At 49.4% G+C, this 22,500-nt stretch overlaps 1 protein-coding gene across 1 annotated transcript in view; it reads left to right on the top strand.

Moving 5' to 3' along the window:
* Positions 1-22,500, top strand: part of dlc1 (DLC1 Rho GTPase activating protein) — a 52,142-nt gene that overhangs the window by 21,048 nt on the left and 8,594 nt on the right. Inside the window, exons 2-10 of the mRNA XM_052464927.1 lie at positions 114-185; positions 2,688-2,769; positions 8,130-8,193; positions 10,284-11,702; positions 11,733-11,954; positions 14,623-14,795; positions 18,738-18,897; positions 20,704-20,911; positions 21,690-21,906. Of these exons, the coding sequence (XP_052320887.1) occupies positions 116-185; positions 2,688-2,769; positions 8,130-8,193; positions 10,284-11,702; positions 11,733-11,954; positions 14,623-14,795; positions 18,738-18,897; positions 20,704-20,911; positions 21,690-21,906 (2,615 nt within the window). The 5' untranslated portion in view covers positions 114-115. The remainder of the gene's footprint in view (positions 1-113; positions 186-2,687; positions 2,770-8,129; positions 8,194-10,283; positions 11,703-11,732; positions 11,955-14,622; positions 14,796-18,737; positions 18,898-20,703; positions 20,912-21,689; positions 21,907-22,500) is intronic.

Here is a 22,500-nt window from a genome sequence, read left to right as displayed (position 1 = left end):
TGATTTATAGGACTGATGTGATGGTTTTGAGTGTGTTTCTGTAGTAAGTGATTTTGACCCAATAAAGGGGATTTTAAATCTCAAAGGTCGTCTTTCTGTTCCCTCCCTTGCAGAGATGGAGGCCAAAGAGGCGTGCACCTGGCTCCGGGCTGCCGGTTTCCCACAGTACGCCCAGCTGTACGAAGGTAAGGACCCCTAAGAACCCCTGCGACAGCCGTCCACAGCTGTGCCTGATCTGTCCCTGGCACAAGGGGGTGACAAGCGAATGACCGAGGCGAATGGGAAAAGCTAACATCATCGCTGGCCAGAGCTTTATGATGTGTTGCCAATGTCCCCTTTCCCACAGACCGTGTGAAAATGTCACAGTAACAGTGAAATCCTGGTGGTGGTAGATTTTCTTGGTCACGTGAACTTTAGGAGAGCTGTTTTCTCACCAAACATCAGGGCAAATTAACGTTACACAGTTCCCATCTTGCCATCTGATGAAGTCATGGTTGATTTTAGAGAAGGAGAGAGAGAGAGAACCCACCCTTCATTTTCTTCCAGTCTGTCGACTCTTCCATTTACAGGCTAACTCAATGTGACAGACTGGCATGACCTAAAATGTTGAACCTCTAATGTTAAATTGAGCTAATTTACTCGCTATGCTAATTTTAATGGACAAACACAAGACACGCTGTTCTGTTGACGTCCTCTCCAAAGTTGGTATTTTTATTGAACTACAGCTGAAGTCCAGAACATTCTATAGACTGTAGAGTCCAATGACACGCAAGACTCCTCTCTTCCTGTCCTCTTTCCTTCGATCTCCTTGGTCCTCCAATCCTTTTATCATTTGAAGTGCTAATTCACCCCTCCCCGCCAAGTTGCCTTGCTTATGCAGAAACACGCGCGTCACACACACACACACACACACACACACACACACACACACACACACACACACACACACACACACACACACACACACACACACACACACACACACACACACACACACACACACACACACACACACACACACACACACACACACACACACACACACAACCACACACACATTCCTGAGGTGCCAGCGGTGTGTTTTTGTTTTGCCTCAGTGAACCTCGATGTTGCAGACACACAAGTGAAACAAAACAATGACCAAAACCCTGAAGCCATAAGGTGTCCTCATACGTAACCTAAAAACGTGCTCGCACAGCCAGTAAGTACCCTTTTATGTAATCCGAGGGACCTTAAAGCATGATACAACTAGCTTTGTCAACAGTTCGTTAGTCGTTGCCATTGAACCGTGCTGGGTGTTCTATCTACCAAGACACTGGGACGTTCGCCATGTTTTTGGAGAGGTGATTAAGGTTGAGTGTGACAGCCGACACACACACACACACACACACACACACACACACACACACACACACACACACACACACACACACACACACACACACACACACACACACACACACACACACACACACACACACACACACACACACACACACACAGAGAAAGAGAGAAGCACACACACAGAGAGGCGCGCACACACACAATTACAAAGAGAGGTACACACACACACCAAACCGTCCATCCGACAGCTTTGTGATGAGCTATGTTGACTCATACCAGGTCACTGATGAGGACAGAATACGTGCTGACACACGACACATTCCCTCCGTCCTCTGTTCTATTATCTCTGGCTGCAAAGGACTCCTGCCCCACAGCAGATAAGGCAGACAGATAGTACTGTCACAGTACAGCTTGTGGAAGGTGAATAGAAAAGCCGCCGTTTTCTTATCACCGTTGGCCCTTAGGCTTGTGTCCCAAAAAAATGGCGCCCTACTTTTAAACAGGGCCCGTACGTTTCTGGTTAGAAGTAGTGCAGTATAAATGGAATAGGCTGCCAATTGGGAGGCGAACTAGGTAGCTAGCTGTAGGATACCCCGACTACGGTCATCATTGCATTCTTTCCTCCGTCCAATACATTCCTTTATAATTGATCTCTCTTCATCTTTCACACGTTTTTACTCACATCTTCACCAGCAGACATCAGACTCCGTCCCAAATGGCACCCTATTCCATTTATAGTGCACTACATCTAACCAGAAATGTACGGGCCCTGGTTAAAAGTAGGGCGCCATTTTTTAGAGTGAGTTTGAATCCCAGATTTCCCCTTTAATAAAGTGAGTTTCCCAACATGCCCCTTTAATAGAGTGATATAGAGAAGAGAGAGTGAGATAATCAGAGGACTCCTTTAATGCAGGAGTACCTATTGTCATTCTACTGTCGTCCCCCGCCCACACTCACCCCCCTGCTGCCCAGGTCTGAATGGTACAGCTGTGTTTGTTTGGCCGGCTAAGACGCCACTTCCTCTTAGCTTTCATTGTGGTGTGTGTCGGATGTGTGTGGGTTGTGTGTGGGGGGAGGAAAGGAACAGGTGGACATTTGTGAAGACAGTAACCCAATGTCTGACAGAGAGTTACATAGTTTGCAATGGATTGTGTCTGCTTACTGGTGCAGTTAAATACATCAAATAAAATGTATTTCTCTCTTCATCCCTCCCTCCTTCTTGCTCTCTTGCTAACTCTCTCTCCTGCTCTCTCTCTCTCTCTCTCTCTCTCTCTCTCTCTCTCTCTCTCTCTCTCTCTCTCTCTCTCTCTATCTCTCTCTTTATCTCTCTCTCTCGGTTTCAGATGGCTTGTTCCCCATTGAGATTGTGTCTGTGACCAGGGACCATGATTTCCTGGACCGAGATGCCATCGAGGCTCTGTGCAGGTGAGACTTCTCCTCCACTTCTCTTTTTCTTCATCTCTCACTTCTCCAGAAGTCAACAACTGAACCTATAGAGCATTATTGTAGGTCTCCTCTCTCTTCCCTCCTCTCCTCTCTCTTCCCTCCTCTCCTCTCTCTTCCCTCCTCTCTCTTCCCTCCTCTCCTCTCTCTTCCCTCCTCACCTCTCTATGTCCTCCTCACCTCTCTATGTCCTCCTCACCTCTCTCTTCCCTCCTCACCTCTCTATGTCCTCCTCTCCTCTCTCTTCCCTCCTCACCTCTCTCTTCCCTCCTCACCTCTCTATGTCCTCCTCACCTCTCTATGTCCTCCTCACCTCTCTATGTCCTCCTCACCTCTCTATGTCCTCCTCACCTCTCTTTGTCCTGCTCACCGCTCTATGTCCTCCTCACCTCTCTATGTCCTCCTCACCTCTCTCTTCCCTCCTCACCTCTCTATGTCCTCCTCTCCTCTCTCTTCCTTCCTCACCTCTCTTCCCTCCTCACCTCTCTCTGTCCTCCTCACCTCTCTTCTCCTCCTCACCTCTCTATGTCCTCCTCACCTCTCTATGTCCTCCTCACCTCTCTATGTCCTCCTCACCTCTCTTTGTCCTGCTCACCGCTCTATGTCCTCCTCACCTCTCTATGTCCTCCTCACCTCTCTCTCCCCTCCTCACCTCTCTATGTCCTCCTCACCTCTCTCTCCCCTCCTCACCTCTCTATGTCCTCCTCACCTCTCTCTCCCCTCCTCACCTCTCTCTCCCCTCCTCACCACTCTCTCCCCTCCTCACCTCTCTATGTCCTCCTCACCTCTCTATGTCCTCCTCACCTCTCTATGTCCTCCTCACCTCTCTATGTCCTCCTCACCTCTCTATGTCCTCCTCACCTCTCTCTCCCCTCCTCACCTCTCTATGTCTTCCTCACCTCTCTCTCCCCTCCTCACCTCTCTATGTTCTCCTCACCTCTCTATGTCCCCCTCACCTCTCTCTCCCTCCTCACCTCTCTATGTCCTCCTCACCTCTCTATGTCCTCCTCACCTCTCTTTGTCCTGCTCACCGCTCTATGTCCTCCTCACCTCTCTATGTCCTCCTCACCTCTCTCTCCCCTCCTCACCTCTCTATGTCCTCCTCACCTCTCTCTCCCCTCCTCACCTCTCTATGTCCTCCTCACCTCTCTCTCCCCTCCTCACCTCTCTCTCCCCTCCTCACCACTCTATGTCCTCCTCACCTCTCTATGTCCTCCTCACCTCTCTATGTCCTCCTCACCTCTCTATGTCCTCCTCACCTCTCTATGTCCTCCTCACCTCTCTCTCCCCTCCTCACCTCTCTATGTCTTCCTCACCTCTCTCTCCCCTCCTCACCTCTCTATGTTCTCCTCACCTCTCTATGTCCCCCTCACCTCTCTCTCCCCTCCTCACCTCTCTATGTCCTCCTCACCTCTCTCTCCCCTCCTCACCTCTCTATGTCCTCCTCACCTCTCTATGTCCTCCTCACCTCTCTATGTCCTCCTCACCTCTCTCTCCCCTCCTCACCTCTCTATGTCTTCCTCACCTCTCTCTCCCCTCCTCACCTCTCTATGTTCTCCTCACCTCTCTATGTCCCCCTCACCTCTCTCTCCACTCCTCACCTCTCTCTCCCCTCCTCACCTCTCTATGTCCTCCTCACCTCTCTCTCCCCTCCTCACCTCTCTATGTCCTCCTCACCTCTCTCTCCCTCCTCACCTCTCTATGTCCTCCTCACCTCTCTATGTCCTCCTCACCTCTCTCTCCCCTCCTCACCTCTCTATGTCCTCCTCACCTCTCTATGTCCTCCTCACCTCTCTATGTCCTCCTCACCTCTCTCTCCCCTCCTCACCTCTCTATGTCTTCCTCACCTCTCTCTCCCCTCCTCACCTCTCTATGTCCTCCTCACTCTCTCTCCCCCTCCTCACCTCTCTATGTCCTCCTCACCTCTCTCTCCCCTCCTCACCTCTCTATGTCCTCCTCACCTCTCTATGTCCTCCTCACCTCTCTATGTCCTCCTCACCTCTCTCTCCCCTCCTCACCTCTCTATGTCCTCCTCACCTCTCTATGTCCTCCTCACCTCTCTATGTCCTCCTCACCTCTCTATGTCCTCCTCACCTCCTCTCTTTCTCAACCTTCACCCACTTTTATGTTCCTTTGTCTATTTATTTTTTCTTCTTCTCTAAATCTGTCTTCTCTATCTGTCATCTTCTCTGCAATAGGGGAAGGCATAGTGAAGATAGCGAAGAAAGTATATCTTCAAAGATGGCATGCTCTGCAGGTTGGGTTTGAGATGAAAGAGGAACGCGATAAGCCTCTCTTTTCTCCCTCGGCCTCTTTCTCTCTATCTCTCTTCTGACTCCCACCTGCTTTCTCTTTCACTCTGCATCCATCGCTTTTGTCTAACTTTAACTCTGCCTCTCTCTGTACCTCCCTCTCTCCCTCTTTCTCTTTCATTATGCTTCTATCTCTTCAGCTTTTCCATACATCCTCCCTCTCTGTCCTCCCTCTCTGTCCTCCCTCTCTGTCCTCCCTCTGTCCTCCCTCTCTGTCCTCCCTCTCTGTCCTCCCTCTGTCCTCCCTCTCTCTCCTCCCTCTCTGTCCTCCCTCTGTCCTCTCTCTCTGTCCTCCCTCTCTCTCCTCCCTCTCTGTCCTCCCTCTCTGTCCTCCCTCTGTCCTCTCTCTGTCCTCTCTCTCTCCTCCCTCTCTGTCCTCTCTCTGTCCTCCCTCTGTCCTCTCTCTGTCCTCTCTCTCTGTCCTCCCTCTCTCTCCTCCCTCTCTGTCCTCCTTCTCTGTCCTCTCTCTCTCTGTCCTCCCTCTCTCTCCTCCCTCTCTGTCCTCCCTCTGTCCTCTCTCTCTCTCCTCCCTCTCTGTCCTCTCTCTGTCCTCCCTCTCTCTCCTCCCTCTCTGTCCTCTCTCTGTCCTCCCTCTGTCCTCTCTCTGTCCTCTCTCTCTGTCCTCCCTCTCTCTCCTCCCTCTCTGTCCTCCCTCTGTCCTCCCTCTCTGTCCTCCCTCTGTCCTCTCTCTCTGTCCTCCCTCTCTCTCCTCCCTCTCTGTCCTCCCTCTGTCCTCTCTCTGTCCTCCCTCTCTCTCCTCCCTCTCTGTCCTCTCTCTGTCCTCCCTCTGTCCCTCTCTCTGTCCCCTCTCTGTCCTCCCTCTCTCTCTCTTTCTCCTCCCTCACTGTCCTCCCTCTGTCCTCTCTCTCTGTCCTCCCTCTCTCTCCTCCCTCTCTGTCCTCCCTCTGTCCTCTCTCTCTCTCCTCCCTCTCTGTCCTCTCTCTGTCCTCCCTCTCTCTCCTCCCTCTCTGTCCTCTCTCTGTCCTCCCTCTGTCCTCTCTCTGTCCTCTCTCTCTGTCCTCCCTCTCTCTCCTCCCTCTCTGTCCTCCCTCTGTCCTCCCTCTCTCTCCTCCCTCTCTGTCCTCCCTCTGTCCTCTCTCTCTGTCCTCCCTCTCTCTCCTCCCTCTCTGTCCTCCCTCTGTCCTCCCTCTGTCCTCTCTCTGTCCTCCCTCTCTCTCCTCCCTCTCTGTCCTCTCTCTGTCCTCCCTCTGTCCTCTCTCTGTCCTCTCTCTCTGTCCTCCCTCTCTCTCCTCCCTCTCTTTCTCCTCCCTCACTGTCCTCCCTCTGTCCTTTCTCTCTCCCCTCCCTCTCTCTCTCTCTGTCTCTAAGTGATGAGGTATGATACATGCACCGTGGGGGCTGTAATTGTTTACTTCTCTCCAATTAGAGACGTTTTGTACCGTTGTCCTGTTCTCTCCATCTCTCTTGTCTTATCTCTCCACATTCCCTCCCTCGCTCCGTCTCCACAGTCACGCTATGTTCTTGTTGTTGTTTTTAAAAAAAATAAATCTATATCATTCCCCCCTTTCGCCACACCTGGGTGGCTTCTCGGCCCAAGGGGTTGTGGGTAACATTTAAAGGGCTACCTATCATGTTATGTAATGTCATGTCAGTGGTAAAGGTCATGTCAGTGGTGGTGTCACTTTCAATAGTGGAGGTACATGAAGATGGTGGCCCACATGCACTTACCACAAATGAAACCTTTTCCTAAGTTTTGCCCATCGTACACAGCTCTCCGTTCTTTTTTAGTTCATTTTTATTTAGTTGTTTCCTTTATTATAATTTATTTATTATATCTTTTAATTTGTTATGGTCACTGTCAGAGTATACATTATCCCAATTTGACCTTCAAGGCGCCTGCACTTTGGATGAACAGAAAGAGATGATTTGGCGGCCCATTGAACCATGTGGCGCGCCGTACTTTAGACACTCAATGACTTGGCCTGTGAATCTTTATGTTCGCCATTGGAGGATGGGCTAAAAGTATACCGTTCTATTGACCCTTCCAGACATTATTATGAGCAGGCCTCCCCTCACCAGCCTCCTCTGTTACTGAACAGTTGACTCCTGGGACCGGTGAAGTAACTTTCATGCATTTAAATACAGTTGTTCAAAGTGCATCGATCAGATTTATCAGGAGTGAGTGGACTTTTCCAGTTGATCTAGGTTACATCCCAAATGGCACCCTATTCCCTGTATAGTGCATTACATTTGACCAGAATTTGGGTCCTGGTCAAAAGCAGTGCACTAAATAGGGAATAGTGTATTGAAGCAAGGCTTCAGAAGTCATCTCTCCATTCGAGCCTCTCAACCCCTTCCTCAATCCCTCTCACTCCATCCCTCCCTCTATCCTTCCCTTTCTCAACCCCTTCCTCCCTCCATTGTCACATGATCTGCTTTCAGAGCTCTTCAGAGAGGAGAGCACACACACACACACACACTACGAATGCTACTACACCCCACCCCCGCCAGGCGGGATAAGCCCCCCCCTCCCCCCTTTGTCGTCTTGTTGTCGCCAATCTAGCTGATTTCTCTCTCTTTTCATTCCTTCTCTTCTTCCCCTCTTATCCCGGCTTATCCTTCAGCACCTCATTAGCTGCTCACCCCCTCCCCCTCTCTCTCTCTCTCTCTCTCTCTCTCTCTCTCTCTCTCTCTCTCTCTCTCTCTCTCTCTCTCTCTCTCTCTCTCTCTCTCTCTCTCTCTCTCTCTCTCTCTCTCTCTCTCTCTCTCTCTCTCTCTCTCTCTCCCTCTCTCTCTCTCCCTCTCTCTCTCTCTCTCTCTCTTCTCTCTCTCTCTTCCTCTCTCTCTCTCTCTCTCTCTCTCTCTCTCTCTCTCTCTTCCTCTCTCTCTCTCTCTCTCTCTCTCTCTCTCTCTCTCTCTCTCTCTCTCTCTCTCTCTCGCTCTCTCTCTTCCTGTCTTTTCTCTCTCAGGAGTTTGTCTCTATCAGAGGCTTGTTGTTGGGGCTTTTGCTAGGACTCCTCGAAGTGTGTGTGTTTATGTATCTGATTGTTTATCTGTATCTATTTACAGGAGACTGAACACCCTCAACAAGTGTGCCCTGATGAGACTGGAGATCTCCCCACAGAGAAAGAGAGTAAGTTCATCCCTCCTCTTCCTCTTACACTCTTTCACACCCAAAAATCCCCTAATTCTTCAGAACTTTTCCAACCCCAGTTGAGTTTTTCCTACCTGTCCTCCAACTCCGACCTCCTTATAGCCTTGGGTGTGAAAGTCTCTCTCTCTCTCTCTTCTCTTCTAATGAAAAGGCACCTGTCTTTTTATCAAGCCCTTTATGAAGAGCCCAAGGCAAGGAAAGATAGCTTTTATGTCCAAATGAAGGGCTTGCTGTTCACGCGGCTGGCCCTTCTTCCTCAGGCCTGATCCTGAACACACGCACACACACGCACACACACACATACAGACACACACACACATACAGACATACACACACATACAGACATACACACACATACAGACACACACACACATACAGACATAAACACACACAACATCACTTCCTCATATCATTGTAAATAAAAGGGAATAATAGTATGTCGATGCTTTCTCATTTCTCTCATTGGTTAAATTAAAAACAAGCCAGCTATTGGCCATGATCCCCATAACCTACCGCAAACTAATCCAAACTATCCCAAACTAAAACCAAATTCGGTTTAGGACGCATCAAAGTCGTATCAAGTCGTTTAGGACGTATCAAAACACCCACAGGAGTGACTGAATGCAGGTGAAGATAAGACTGGCCATCTAGGTAGTTCTAGGTATTGACATGGTTGCTATTGAGCTCCAAAGTCAAACTCCCCCACGATGGTCGTCACGACGCCAGTCAGTATATCAGACAGAAGGAGTTTCTGGCCGCCGCGATCAAAGCTGAAGTAAGAAAGGCCAGTGTGTGTCGTGGTGAGTGGAGAGTGGGGTCATAAAATGAGGACCCGGGGTTTTATTTGATGGACTTTTGTCCCCATCGCTCTCAGCCACCGTGAAGGAGGCGCCTGTGAATTCTGGAGACTCCCGCGCCCCTCCTCTGCCCCCTGGCTCCCTGGTCCCCTCGGCAGGCAGTTTCACTTTCCTGAATTAGGGGGACAGACTGGCCCTGTGGGGACGATAGGGTAGTTACACCTCTGTGGGGGTGAGCGTGGGGGGGTTGCCCTAGCCTGGTCGGCTGGCGTGTGAACTTCTCGGATCGGGGTGGAATTTCCTGGACTCCCCTCGGGACGTGTGTGTGTGTGTGTGTGTGTGTGTGTGTGTGTGTGTGTGTGTGTGTGTGTGTGTGTGTGTGTGTGTGTGTGTGTGTGTGTGTGTGTGTGTGTGTGCGTGTGTGTGTGTGTGTGTGTAAGAGAGAGAAAGATAGTGAGACTCTGTTGTCGTTTTCACGGTCAGGGATAAGTTCCAACACAATAACAACCATTAACCAGCTGTGTGTGAATCTTATCTCTGTGAAATGTTCCAGCGGTCTGGAGGGAGTTGAGGAATGTTCACAGATCTGTTGTCTGTTAATATCCCTGCTGCTCTCACACAAAGGCCGTGTCCCAAACGGCACCCCTTTCCATATATAGTGCACTACTTTTGACCAGAGTTCTTATGGGCCCTGGTCTCAAGTAGTGCACTCTGAGGGAATGGAAGGTCATCTGGACAGAATGCAGGGCGGCTCGTTTGACTTCATGGCCATTCACCTTTTAGAAACAGATTTCATGTTAAAACCTTGTTCATGAAACAGAGAAAGAAAATCTTGAAAATATGACGTCTTTTTGACGAAACTGTCATTTCTTTGTGCATTTTTCTTCTCTTCTTATAGTGATAATGTGTCACTAGCGGGTTGACGTTTATTGTCAGGAATCTTAGAGGCAGAACTGAGAGATTTTCACTAGATGGGATATATTGCAAAAATTCATGTTTTCTTTTTTTGATTTTCGGCTTAATTTAAGATTAGGGTTATCAGTGTGGTTAAGGTTAAGGTTAGGGTTAGGCATTAGGGTTATCAGTGTGGTTAAGGTTAGGGTTAGGCATTAGGGTTATCAGTGTGGTTAAGGTTAAGGTTAGGGTTAAGTTTAGGTTTGAGATTTTATTACATTATGGCCGTGCCAGCTATTGACCACTCTGCAGAGCTGCCTCCAGAACAAGATTCATGACGCTAACCTGCCTCCTCTGTCTTCTCTCTCTCTACTCCAGAGTGAGGATTCAGACGAGGAAGAGCCATGCGCCATCAGTGGCCTTTGGACCTTTCAGCGGGACAGCAAGCGCTGGTCTCGCCTGGAGGAGCTGGATGTCTTCTTCCTCCCGGGTGGAAACCAGCCGCCCTTCCCCCAGGTCCAGAGACCCTCGGCCGGTCAGGGGCAGCTCCGCGAGGGCCTGAGCTCCGAGAGTGTGCTGACGGATCTCAGCGAGCAGCCCGAGGTGGCCTCGCTTCACAGCAGCGGGAGTGTGGGAGAGGGAGGGATAGTCGATGGTGCCACATCTAGCGATGCCACCCCAGCGGCGGGCGCCACCCGCGCCAACTCGATGGCCAGCATGTGCTCCTCCTCGGGCACGGGCGGGTCGTGCGGCGCCACCGAGGACTCGCTGTCTGACGGGCATCCGCACTCACCATTGGAGACGACCCAAGGTCACTTCTCCTTCGACGGCAAGCCCAGTGGAATTGTGGGAACAGGAGGGATAGAAGGAGGAGGGAGTGAGACTAGAGGAGGGAAGAGCACGCGCTCACGGGCCAAGAGTTTCCTCAAGCGCATGGAGAGCATCAGACTGAGGAGCGCCACTTCCAATAACAAGAAGAAGAACGGAGGCGGGGGAAGACCTTCCAAACTGGAGATCAGCGGGCCGGTCATCAAAGAAGGACTAGACGACGACAAGCTACGGCGCCTCAACTGCGTTGACATCTCCACCCTCAACCCGACCCAAACCATGACCCTGAACCGTAACAGGAACGTATCCTACTCCACGCAGACCAGCAGTGGCAGCATGGGGAGCTCCGGAAGCACGGGCAGTAGCCAATCAGAAGCAAGCAGCGGAAGCACCGTTAGCACCCCGAGCCCGGTGACACGAACCCGAAGCCACAGCACCGCGGTGGGAGCCAGTAAGAGAGGTGGGATGTACCTGGAAGGTTTTGACCCGTTAAGCGTGTTCCTACAGCCGCCTGGAGAACAACAACCCCCAGGTTCAACCCAACCCAAAACCAGACAGAAACCACCTCAGCAACAGCCTAGTAACCGGATAGTGGCTGAGCAAAACCAAAGCAAGCGTGGTCGCCTCAACGGAGAGAGGGAGGAGGAAGAGGAGGAAGACGGCGTGATTTTCTTCTACCTTCCCGAAGGCCACAAACCGGGCACATTCCCCAAAGCGCTCGGCGACGGCAAACAACCACCGCAAAGTGGAAATGCCGATCCGCGCTATCTTGGTAGTCGATGCCAAACGCGTTGCGGCTCCACCGGCTCAGCGGACAGCCGCCTGAGTTTCTACGACAACGTGCCCAACGTGGCCTATCAAGGCGAGGAAGACGATGAAGACAATGAAGAAGGGGAGGGGCCAAAGTTGGAGGATGTGCTTGAATGTGTCAACGGCCTGCAGCGATTCGTCAACGCCTGGACGGACAGGGTGGCAGCCGGAGAAGAGGATGACGAAGAGGAAGAAGATGAGGGGGATTCGGATTCGGCATTGGATTCAGCGTCTCCTTGTCCGTCCTCACCTTTGCAGAACCGGCTGGAGGAGACGGACAACGGGAGCGACCAGGACAGCACGGGTAACCCTTTGGGAGAAGGAGAGAGGGAAGAAGGGGAGGGGGAAGAAGCCATGAGGGAGAGGAGGGACTCCGGAGTGGGAGCCTCTCTCACCAGATCTAACAGGTTAGTAATTCATTAATTAATCACCTCTCTGTTAATCAATCTATAGATATCACCAATATTGTTATTGTCCCCATTTGAGAAAATGTCCTGTGTGTTAAGATGAAGGACTGGCGAGCTCAATTCAGTGTTTTGGATGAAGGGTTGAGAGAGAGGGTGAGAGAGAGGATGAGAAGGAGGGTGAGAGAGAGGGTGAGAAGGAGGGTGAGAGAGAGGGTGAGAGAGAGGATGAGAAGGAGTGTGAGAGAGAGGGTGGTGGAATGGAGGTGCACAAACAGACAGAAAGAGGGAGAAAGAAGGAGGTACAGAAAGAGAAAGAGAGATATGGGTAGAGGTACAGAAAGAGAAAGAGAGAGATGGGTAGAGGTACAGAAAGAGAAAGAGAGATATGGGTAGAGGTACAGAAAGAGAAAGAGAGAGATGGGTAGAGGTACAGAAAGAGAAAGAGAGAGATGGGTAGAGGTACAGAAAGAGAAAGAGAGAGATGGGTAGAGGTACAGAAAGAGAAAGAGAGATATGGGTAGAGGTACAGAAAGAGAAAGAGAGATATGGGTAGAGGTACAGAAAGAGAAAGAGAGATTGGTAGAGGTACAGAAAGAGAGATATGGGTTGAGGCACAGAAAGAGAAAGAGAGATATAGGTAGAGGTACAGAAAGAGAAAGAGAGCGATTGGTAGAGGTACAGAAAGAGAAAGAGAGATATGGGTTGAGGCACAGAAAGAGAAAGAAAGATATGGGTAGAGGTACAGAAAGAGAAATAGAGAGATATGGGTAGAGGTACAGAAAGACAAAGAGAGAGATGGGTAGAGGTACAGAAAGAGAAATAGAGAGATATGGGTAGAGGTACAGAAAGAGAAATAGAGAGATATGGGTAGAGGTACAGAAAGAGAAAGAGAGAGATGGGTAGAGGTACAGAAAGACAAAGAGAGAGATGGGTAGAGGTACAGAAAGAGAAAGAGAGAGATGGGTAGAGGTACAGAAAGAGGAAGAGAGATATGGGTAGAGGTACAGAAAGAGAAAGAGAGATATGGGTAGAGGTACAGAAAGAGAAAGAGAGAGATGGGTAGAGGTACAGAAAGAGAAAGAGAGAGATGGGTAGAGGTACAGAAAGAGAAAGAGAGATATGGGTAGAGGTACAGAAAGAGAAAGAGAGAGATGGGTAGAGGTACAGAAAGAGAAAGAGAGATATGGGTAGAGGTACAGAAAGAGAAAGAGAGAGATGGGTAGAGGTACAGAAAGAGAAAGAGAGAGATGGGTAGAGGTACAGAAAGAGAAAGAGAGATATGGGTAGAGGTACAGAAAGAGAAAGAGAGAGATTGGTAGAGGTACAGAAAGAGAAAGAGAGATATAGGTAGAGGTACAGAAAGAGAAAGAGAGCGATTGGTAGAGGTACAGAAAGAGAAAGAGAGATATGGGTTGAGGCACAGAAAGAGAAAGAAAGATATGGGTAGAGGTACAGAAAGAGAAAGAGAGAGATGGGTAGAGGTACAGAAAGAGAAATAGAGAGATATGGGTAGAGGTACAGAAAGAGAAAGAGAGAGATGGGTAGAGGTACAGAAAGAGGAAGAGAGATATGGGTAGAGGTACAGAAAGAGGAAGAGAGAGATGGGTGGAGGTATAGAAAGAGATATAATATAATAATATAATATTTAGCAGACGCTTTTATCCAAAGCGACTTACAGTCATGTGTGCATACATTCTACGTATGGGTGGTCCCGGGAATCGAACCCACTACCCTGGCGTTACAAGCGCCATGCTCTACCAACTGAGCTACAGAAGGACCATGATATGGGTAGTGGTACAGAAAGAGAAAGAAACGTGGGTAGAGGTACAGAAAGAGAGAGATGGGTAGAGGTACAGAAAGAGACAGAAATAAAGTCAGATGGAGGGAGAAACACACAGACAGAGTGGACATGTTGAGACGACTCTCCCAGCCCTGACCCTTACGTAACCGGCTGTCACGGTGATGAGGTGCAGTGAATACCTCGGATCTCGGGAATGCCGATCCGTCTCCGCGGCGATGCAGCCATTCCCTCAGGAATCCACAGGCAGAATTCCAGAAGGTTTCCGGCGCTCCCATAGCCGCTGACAGCCAGGCGAGACCAGTGCTTCCCAACTCCAGTCCCTGAGTTCCCCCATAAGCACCTGGTTTTGTTGTAGCATCGGACAAACCTCATCGAGGGCCTGATGATTAGTTGACGAGTTGAATCAGGTGTGTTTGTCCAGGGCCACAATAAAAATGTGTACTTCTACTGGAGGAACGGAGTTGGGATCCTCTGGGCTCGATCAATCCCTGTTATCCCAGTGAGCATCTCTTAACACAGGGGTCATAGGACTCGTCTGGATGGATGTCCTGCTATAGTTACCTGGTCAGAGGAGAGGGCTTTATGACCTCTGGTCAAGTTCTGAAAATGATGAAGACGTATCTTCTCCTATATGTCTCTGTGTGTGAACACTTGTGTGTTTTGTTTATTTTTCCCTAATATACGTTAACCTATATATTTTGACATATATTTTACACACATATTTGATATATATTTATATGAAATTCTTTGCAAACATTAGTGCTTTTGTATTTTGAAGATAGATTGTGCTTCTAATATCCCTCCATATTTTTCTGTTAGCTGTGCAATATATTAGGTTAACACATATATTTCTCTCTACCCAAGGCCTCAGAAACTGCGCTGGCCCAGTTTCCAGGCCTCCCACCGGCCCAGTCACTCCTGGGCTCAGCGGCAGATGGGCTGCCAGTCAGTACTGCAGATGAACCTGCTCCAGAAGCTCTGCCTGCTCCAGCTTACAGCCCTCCTGGAGAAACACACCCCCACCAACAAACACGGCTTCAGCTGGTGAGTCGGCGGCGGCCATTTTGATTAGTTACGGTTCATAAAACTTGGAGTTTGTGACAAACACATTGGAATTATTCTCACACGAGGTCTCACACAAAAACAGCTGAAAATGCAGGCCCCCAAAAATGATATTGAGTGTAGGTATAAAAACCCTTAGCCTATAGCCTAGCATGCTGCTCCGATAGCGCTAGTTGAAGCCTAGGCCTACAAACAAATAGACAACCACAACAATCATAGGCTCTATTTTTCCTCTAGTTGGAATTCCTCCCACTCTTCTCCCACAGATAGCAAGCAGCCTGTTGGGTCTGAACGTAAGGGGGGTTTCAACATTCTTTTCCCAGGCTAGCTAATTGCTGGTGCACTGGTATACGTTGTCATCTTTTGACGGGGGCAATCACAGAGTTCACACGCACAGGCTGTTAAAATGAAGACCTGGAGGCCGAGTCTATAGGCCCAGTCCTCGACAATTACCGAAATGACCGAACACCCCCCCTCTCCATCATGCAGTTATAGATTATGGCCACTGGTTCGAGATTGTCCAATGTCACTCAGTATCCCCTTTGGTGTCTCCTCCTTCTGGGGAAGTCTGTGAGGACTGTTGAGACTGCAGACCAGGGGATGTATTCTTCTATCATTCTCTTACATGGAATTGTATCTCTTTTCTCTCTGTCAATCTCCCTTTTCTATTTCTCTTTCCCTCCCTTCCTTCCCTCAGCACAACTCTCTCTTTCTCTGTCTGTCTGTCTGTCTGTCTGTCTGTCTGTCTGTCTGTCTGTCTGTCTGTCTGTCTGTCTGTCTGTCTGTCTGTGTCTCTCTCTCTCTCTCTCTCTCTCTCATTTACTCTCTCTCTCTCCACCTCTCCCTCCCTCCATCTTCTTATCTAACCTAGCTTCATGATCTGGACAAAGCAAATAGCTTGAGCCTCACCTCAAATCTCTGTATAGTGCTGTGCTTGTCTTCACCCCACCCAGCTTCAATGAGTCAGAGAAGTTCCACGCCTTCTCCAGGGTGGCAAGGGCAGAGAAAGGGTTATGACAGGCTTACGACAGGGTTATGACAGGCTTACGACAGGGTTATGACAGACTTACGACAGGGTTATGACAGGCTTACGACAGGGTTATGACAGGCTTACGACAGGGTTATGACAGATTTACGACAGGGTTATGACAGACTTACGACAGGGTTATGACAGGCTTACGACAGGGCTATGACAGGCTTACGACAGGGTTATGACAGGCTTATGACAGGGTTATGACAGGCTGACAGATTTACGGCAGGGTTACGACAGGGTTATGACAGGCTTACGACAGGGTTATGACAGGCTTACGACAGGGTTATGACAGGCTTACGACAGGGTTATGACAGGCTTACGACAGGGTTATGACAGGCTTACGACAGGGTTATGACAGGCTTACGACAGGGTTATGACAGGCTTACGACAGGGTTTAGGCTTACGACAGGGTTATGACAGGCTTACGACAGGGTTATGGCAGGCTTTACGACAGGGTTATGACAGGCTTATGACAGGCTTACGACAGGGTTATGACAGGCTTACGACAGGGTTATGACAGACTTACGACAGGGTTATGACAGGCTTACGACAGGGTTATGACAGGCTTACGACAGGGTTATGACAGGCTTACGACAGGGTTATGACAGGCTTACGACAGGGTTATGACAGGCTTACGACAGGGTTATGACAGGCTTACGACAGGGTTATGACAGGCTTACGACAGGGTTATGGCAGGCTTACGACAGGGTTATGGCAGGCTTACGACAGGGTTATGACAGGGTTATGGCAGGCTTATGTCAGGTCTTTTAATCACTGAGACCATTTGATTTTTCGAGTTGGAGGCTTGGCTGCGCATACCCAGAATTCCCTTCTGGGATCGTAGCATGTTCCCTTCTCATTTACCAAGCTGTGGTCATTCTTCTGAGAAGTGAGTAGCACACACACACTTAAAAGCACATGATACATACACACCCATAAACATGTGTGCTCTTGTAAAAACCATTATACCATACCGGAGAGCAGTAGAACACCTGACATTCACACACACACACACACACACACACACACACACACACACACACACACACACACACACACACACACACACACACACACACACACACACACACACACACACACACACACACAGTGACACGGTCAGTGTTAGGGGCTTGAGGCACAAACACACACACAAACACACACACACGCACAGTGACATGGTCAGTGTTAGGGGCTTGAGGCACAAACACACACACACACAGTGACATGGTCAGTGTTAGGGGCTTGAGACACACACACACACACACACACACACACACACACACACACACACACACACACACACACACACACACACACACACACACACACACACACACACACAGTGACATGGTCAGTGTTAGGGGCTTGAGGCACACACACACACACACACACACACACACACACACACACACACACACACACACACACACACACACACACACACACACACACACACACACACAGTGACATGGTCAGTGTTAGGGGCCTGAGGCACAACACACACACACACACACACACACACACACACACACACACACACACACACACACACACACACACACACATCACACACACACACACACACACACACACACACACACACACACACACACACACACACACACACACACACACACACACACACACACACACACACAGTGACATGGTCAGTGTTAGGGGCCTGAGGCACAAACACACACACACACACACACACACACACACACACACACACACACACACACACACACACACACACACACACACACACACACACACACACACACACAGTGACATGGTCAGTGTTAGGGGCCTGAGGCACACACACACACACACACACACACACACACACACACACACACACACACACACACACACACACACACACACACACACACACACACACACACACACAGTGACATGGTCAGTGTTAGGGGCCTGAGGCACAAGCACAAAGTGCGGATGTGGATGTTTACACCATTACGAACCCACCCCCCTTACCCTCTCCTCCCTTCTCCTCCTCCCTCCCGGTTTCTATTGTCTTTGTGTTTATCCTCCCTATCATAAACTGGGAGAAAGCTAGGCTTCTGCAAAACCCACACAAAAACCCCACCTTATCTAGGTGGTAGCGTGACATGTGCTAATGCTAATGTTAGCGTTGGTGATTCAGCGTAGCAGTAAACTACTGCTCTTTCCATTTGTTTAGTGTACAACCTTTATTTATTAGGTTTGTCAGTTGGGAACCAATTCTCATTAACAATATCCTGTGGCCTTGTAGGTGCAGGTCTGAAGGACCCTATCCTGTCAAATCCTGTTTGATTAAACAGTACAGGCTTCTCTAGCTCCAGTCCTGGAGAGCTGTTGCTATTGCCTCCACAACGCTGCAGGTGTCTTACTGTTGGGTTGGAATGAAACCCTGCACACACACGGCAGGTGTATTATTGTTGGGTTGGAATGAAACCCTGCACACACACGGCAGGTGTATTATTGTTGGGTTGGAATGAAACCCTGCACACACACGGCAGGTGTATTATTGTTGGGTTGGAATGAAACCCTGCACACACACGGCAGGTGTATTATTGTTGGGTTGGAATGAAACCCTGCACACGCACACATACACCGAGTAGCCGTCCGTCCAGGACCAGAGTAGCAGAAGCGGTTGGATTGAGTGTTGTAGTTTGCTGTGTGTGGTAGTCATCATGTTGGCTGCTTTCTGTAGTGGACATTTACAATGTCACCGCTGCTCTGTTAGTACAGTGACAGAGGACAGAGGTCAGAGGTCAAAGTCCAACACCTACTTTACTCCTGTTGCAAAACCATGTGTGTGTGTGTGTTGTTATTGGCTATTTTAACCTGTCCCTCTATGTGTGTGTGTTGTGTGTGGGTTGCAGGGCTGTGCCGAAGTTTATGAAGCGGATCAAGGTGCGGGACTACAAAGACCGGAATGTGTTTGGAGTACCTCTGCTGCTGAACGTCCAGCGTACGGGTCAGCCCCTGCCTCAGAGCATTCAGCAGGCCATGCGCTATCTACGCAGCCAATGTCTAGACCAGGTACGGTCTGTCTACCTCTCTGTCTGTCTGTCTGTCTGTCTGTCTGTCTGTCTGTCTGTCTGTCTGTCTGTCTGTCTGTCTGTCTGTCTGTCTGTCTGTCTGTCTGTCTGTCTGTCTGTCTGTCTGTCTGTCTGTCTGTCTGTCTGTCTGTCTGTCTGTCTGTCTGTCTGCCTCTCATAATTTAGTCTCCTGGTTGCATAGTTGTATATTTCCCTGGAAGAATCAGTCTTTTTGTCAGAGTTGGAATTTGGGAAAAATGGCCAGTTAAATATTCACAGTGTGTTACACACACACTCTCTCTCTGTGTCAGTTTTGAGGCCTCACATACTGTGTTTGGGAGACAAGAAGGTCCTGAAACACACACACACAGGGAGGCCCTGAAACACACACACACACACACACACAGGGAGGCCCTGAAACACACACACACACACACACACACACACACACACACACACACACACACACACACACACACACACACACACACACACACACACACACACACACACAGGGAGGCCCTGAAACACACACACACACACACAGGGAGGCCCTGAAACACACACACACACAGGGAGGCCCTGAAACACACACACAGGGAGGCCTGGGGAGAGTCAAACGTTTCCAGCTGTTTAGTCACCTTTGTCAGTCTGTTTAAGAGAGAGGGAGACAGAGCCAAGGGATTGCTATGGTGACAGAGAGCGCGAGAGAGAGAGGGAGGGATGGAAGAGAGAATGAGGAATAGCATGCTCTCCTAAACTGGACAACAGGCCTCTGTTTGAAATGGTGAAAGCTCACGGAAAGTATTTCTTCTCTTCAAGCCAGAGCTTTTTTTCCTCCCAGATGGCAGCCATTTTGTAAAACCATTAACTTAAAAAGAACATTGATTAAGTCCAACAGAAAGAACCCTCTCCTCAAGAATCCTAATGGATTTCATGGGCTGTGTCCCAAACCGAATGGCACCCTATTCCCTTTCTAGTCCACTACTTCTGACCAGGGCCTATAGGGAATCAGGTGCCATTTGGGACGTGCATCGTCTTAAAAATACACTGAATACCGTTGTGATGTAACCACCGAGCTACACACTAACAATGGGCCCCTTATTCAATCAAAATTGCAAACGATGAGAATGTGGGTTTGAATTGATAACTCATTAGATCTTGTTCCAGGTAATAAAAAAATGACATCAACAATCTCTCTTTCCCGCTTTTCTCTCCCCTCCCCCTCTCTGTCTCTCCCCTCCCCCACTCTCTGTCTCTCTCTCTATCTCCCTCTGTCTCTCTCTCTCCCCCCTCCCCTCTCTCTCTCTCTGTCTGTCTCTCTGTCTCTCTCTCTCTCCCCCTCTCTGTCTCTCTCTTTCCCTCCCCCCTCCCCCTCTATCTCTATCTCTCTCTCTATCTCTCTCTCTCTGTCTCTCTCTCTGTCTCTCTCTCTGTCTGTCTGTCTCTCTCTCTCCCCCCTCCCCCTCTCTCTATCTCTCTCTGTCTGTCTCTCTGTCTCTGTCTCTCTATCTCTCTCTGTCTCTCTCTCTCTCTCTCTGTCTCTCTCTCTCCTCCCCCTCCCCTCTCTCTCTCTCTCTCTCTCTCTCTCTCTGTCTGTCTCTGTCTCTCTCTCTCTCCCCCTCTCCCCCTCTCCCTCTCTCTATCTCTCTCTGTCTGTCTCTCTCTCTCTCCCCCTCTCTGTCTCTCTCTCTCCCTCCCCCTCCCCCTCTATCTCTCTATCTCTCTCTGTCTGTCTCTCTGTCTCTGTCTCTCTCTCCCCTCCCCCTCTCTGTCTCTATCTCTCTCTCTCTCTTTACCCTTCCAGGTGGGTCTCTTCAGGAAGTCGGGGGTTAAATCACGTATTCAGGCGCTCCGTCAGATGAACGAAACGTGCGGTGCCGACGGAGGCGGAGTCAGTTACGAGGGCCAATCAGCTTACGACGTGGCCGACATGCTGAAGCAGTATTTCCGGGACCTTCCAGAGCCGCTACTCACCAGCAAACTGTCTGAGACCTTCCTGCAGATCTATCAATGTAAGAACAGAGAGAGGGACACACACACACACACACACAGAAACACAAACTTAACATTGACAGGTATTAACACCCATAATATTCACATTCATCTAAAATAATGTGGAGATTGAAGGGGAACACACACATAGCCTCACAAAAAGCTGTAGGTGCATGTCTGTCAGCCCGGAAGGGAGGGGCGGAGGGGGGAGGGAGAGAGGGAGAGAGAGAGAGAGAGAGAGAGAGAGAGAGAGAGAGAGAGAGAGAGAGAGAGAGAGAGAGAGAGAGAGAGAGAGAGAGAGAGAGAGATTGTAGACGGAAAACAAACAGGCGATATCAGATGATGTGGTGGTACACACTCTCTCTCTCCTCTGCCATGCGCTCCATGACTCACTAGAACATTTGTGTTTGAAATACAGACAGCCAGTTAATTACTGAATATAAATCAATATCATTGACAGTCTGCTGGCATGAAAACTGTACAATGTAATTACAGTTAAACAATGTCAAATGCCCTCTTGGAATCCATCAATCAAGTTTATTAGTTCATTAAGACAAAATAGCATTTACTGGTACAATATTGTCATCATACAGCACTGTAATAAGAAATGCAGAAATACAGTAAGTAGCTGGCAACCAGCTGTCTGGAATTCATGATAAACCTGTGTGAGACCATTTTCCATCTTGTCAAAATTCAACAAATAATGTTTTTAAATTAAGCTGAATTGAACTTAATTGAACTGAACCAAACTGAATTGAACTGAACAGAAGTGAGTTGAACTGAATGTGATTCCCTCAGACATGCCCAAGGAGCTGCGTCTTCAGGCTACGCGAGCGGCCGTGCTGCTGCTGCCAGACGAGAGCCGCGAGGCGCTGCAGACCCTCCTGTGCCTGCTGAGTGACGTCACCGCCGCCGTGGCAGAGAACCAGATGACCTGCGCCAACCTGGCCGTCTGCCTGGCGCCTTCGCTCTTCCACCTTAACACGCTGAGACGCAAGGAGAGCTCCTCGCCACGGTGGGCAGGGTTGGGGTGTTGTGGGGAACTAGGAGAGGGTGTATGTGTGTGTGTGTGTGTGCGCATGAGCCGCGCGTGTACCTACTTGTGCGTGCCTGTGTTGTGCACCTTTACCAAGCCTATCTCCTTTCTGTCTCTGTGTGTGTGTGTGTGTGTGTGTGTGTGTGTGTGTGTGTGTGTGTGTGTGTGTGTGTGTGTGTGTGTGTGTGTGTGTGTGTGTGTGTGTGTGTGTGTGTGTGTGTGTGTGTGTGTGTGTGTGTGTGTGAGAGAGACAGAGAGCGTGAGATAGTATGAAAGAGTGTGAGTGTGTGTGAGTGACCAATCTTATCTCTTTTTTTTGTCTTGACTCAGTATATATGACCATGTATTGTAATACGCTGCCCAGCCTCACACCAACATGAGAGGAGGAGAGGCTGACAAAACTCTAGCTATAGAGCAGGATGTTAATGTAGGGGAAGGAGAGAGGGGGGAGGAAGAGAGGAAGAGAGAGAGAGAACTGAGGGAAAGAGAGTCTGTATAGGGGGTTACATCAAACCTTATGACAGATTGTCTTCTTCTCCTCTGTCCTCTCTCTTTCTGTCTCACTAGTGGACA

The sequence above is a fragment of the Oncorhynchus keta genome, chromosome 16 (genome assembly GCF_023373465.1).
Source record: "Oncorhynchus keta strain PuntledgeMale-10-30-2019 chromosome 16, Oket_V2, whole genome shotgun sequence".
In the NCBI taxonomy this organism is placed as follows: domain Eukaryota; kingdom Metazoa; phylum Chordata; class Actinopteri; order Salmoniformes; family Salmonidae; genus Oncorhynchus; species Oncorhynchus keta.
This window is presented reverse-complemented; position numbering and strand designations above follow the sequence as displayed.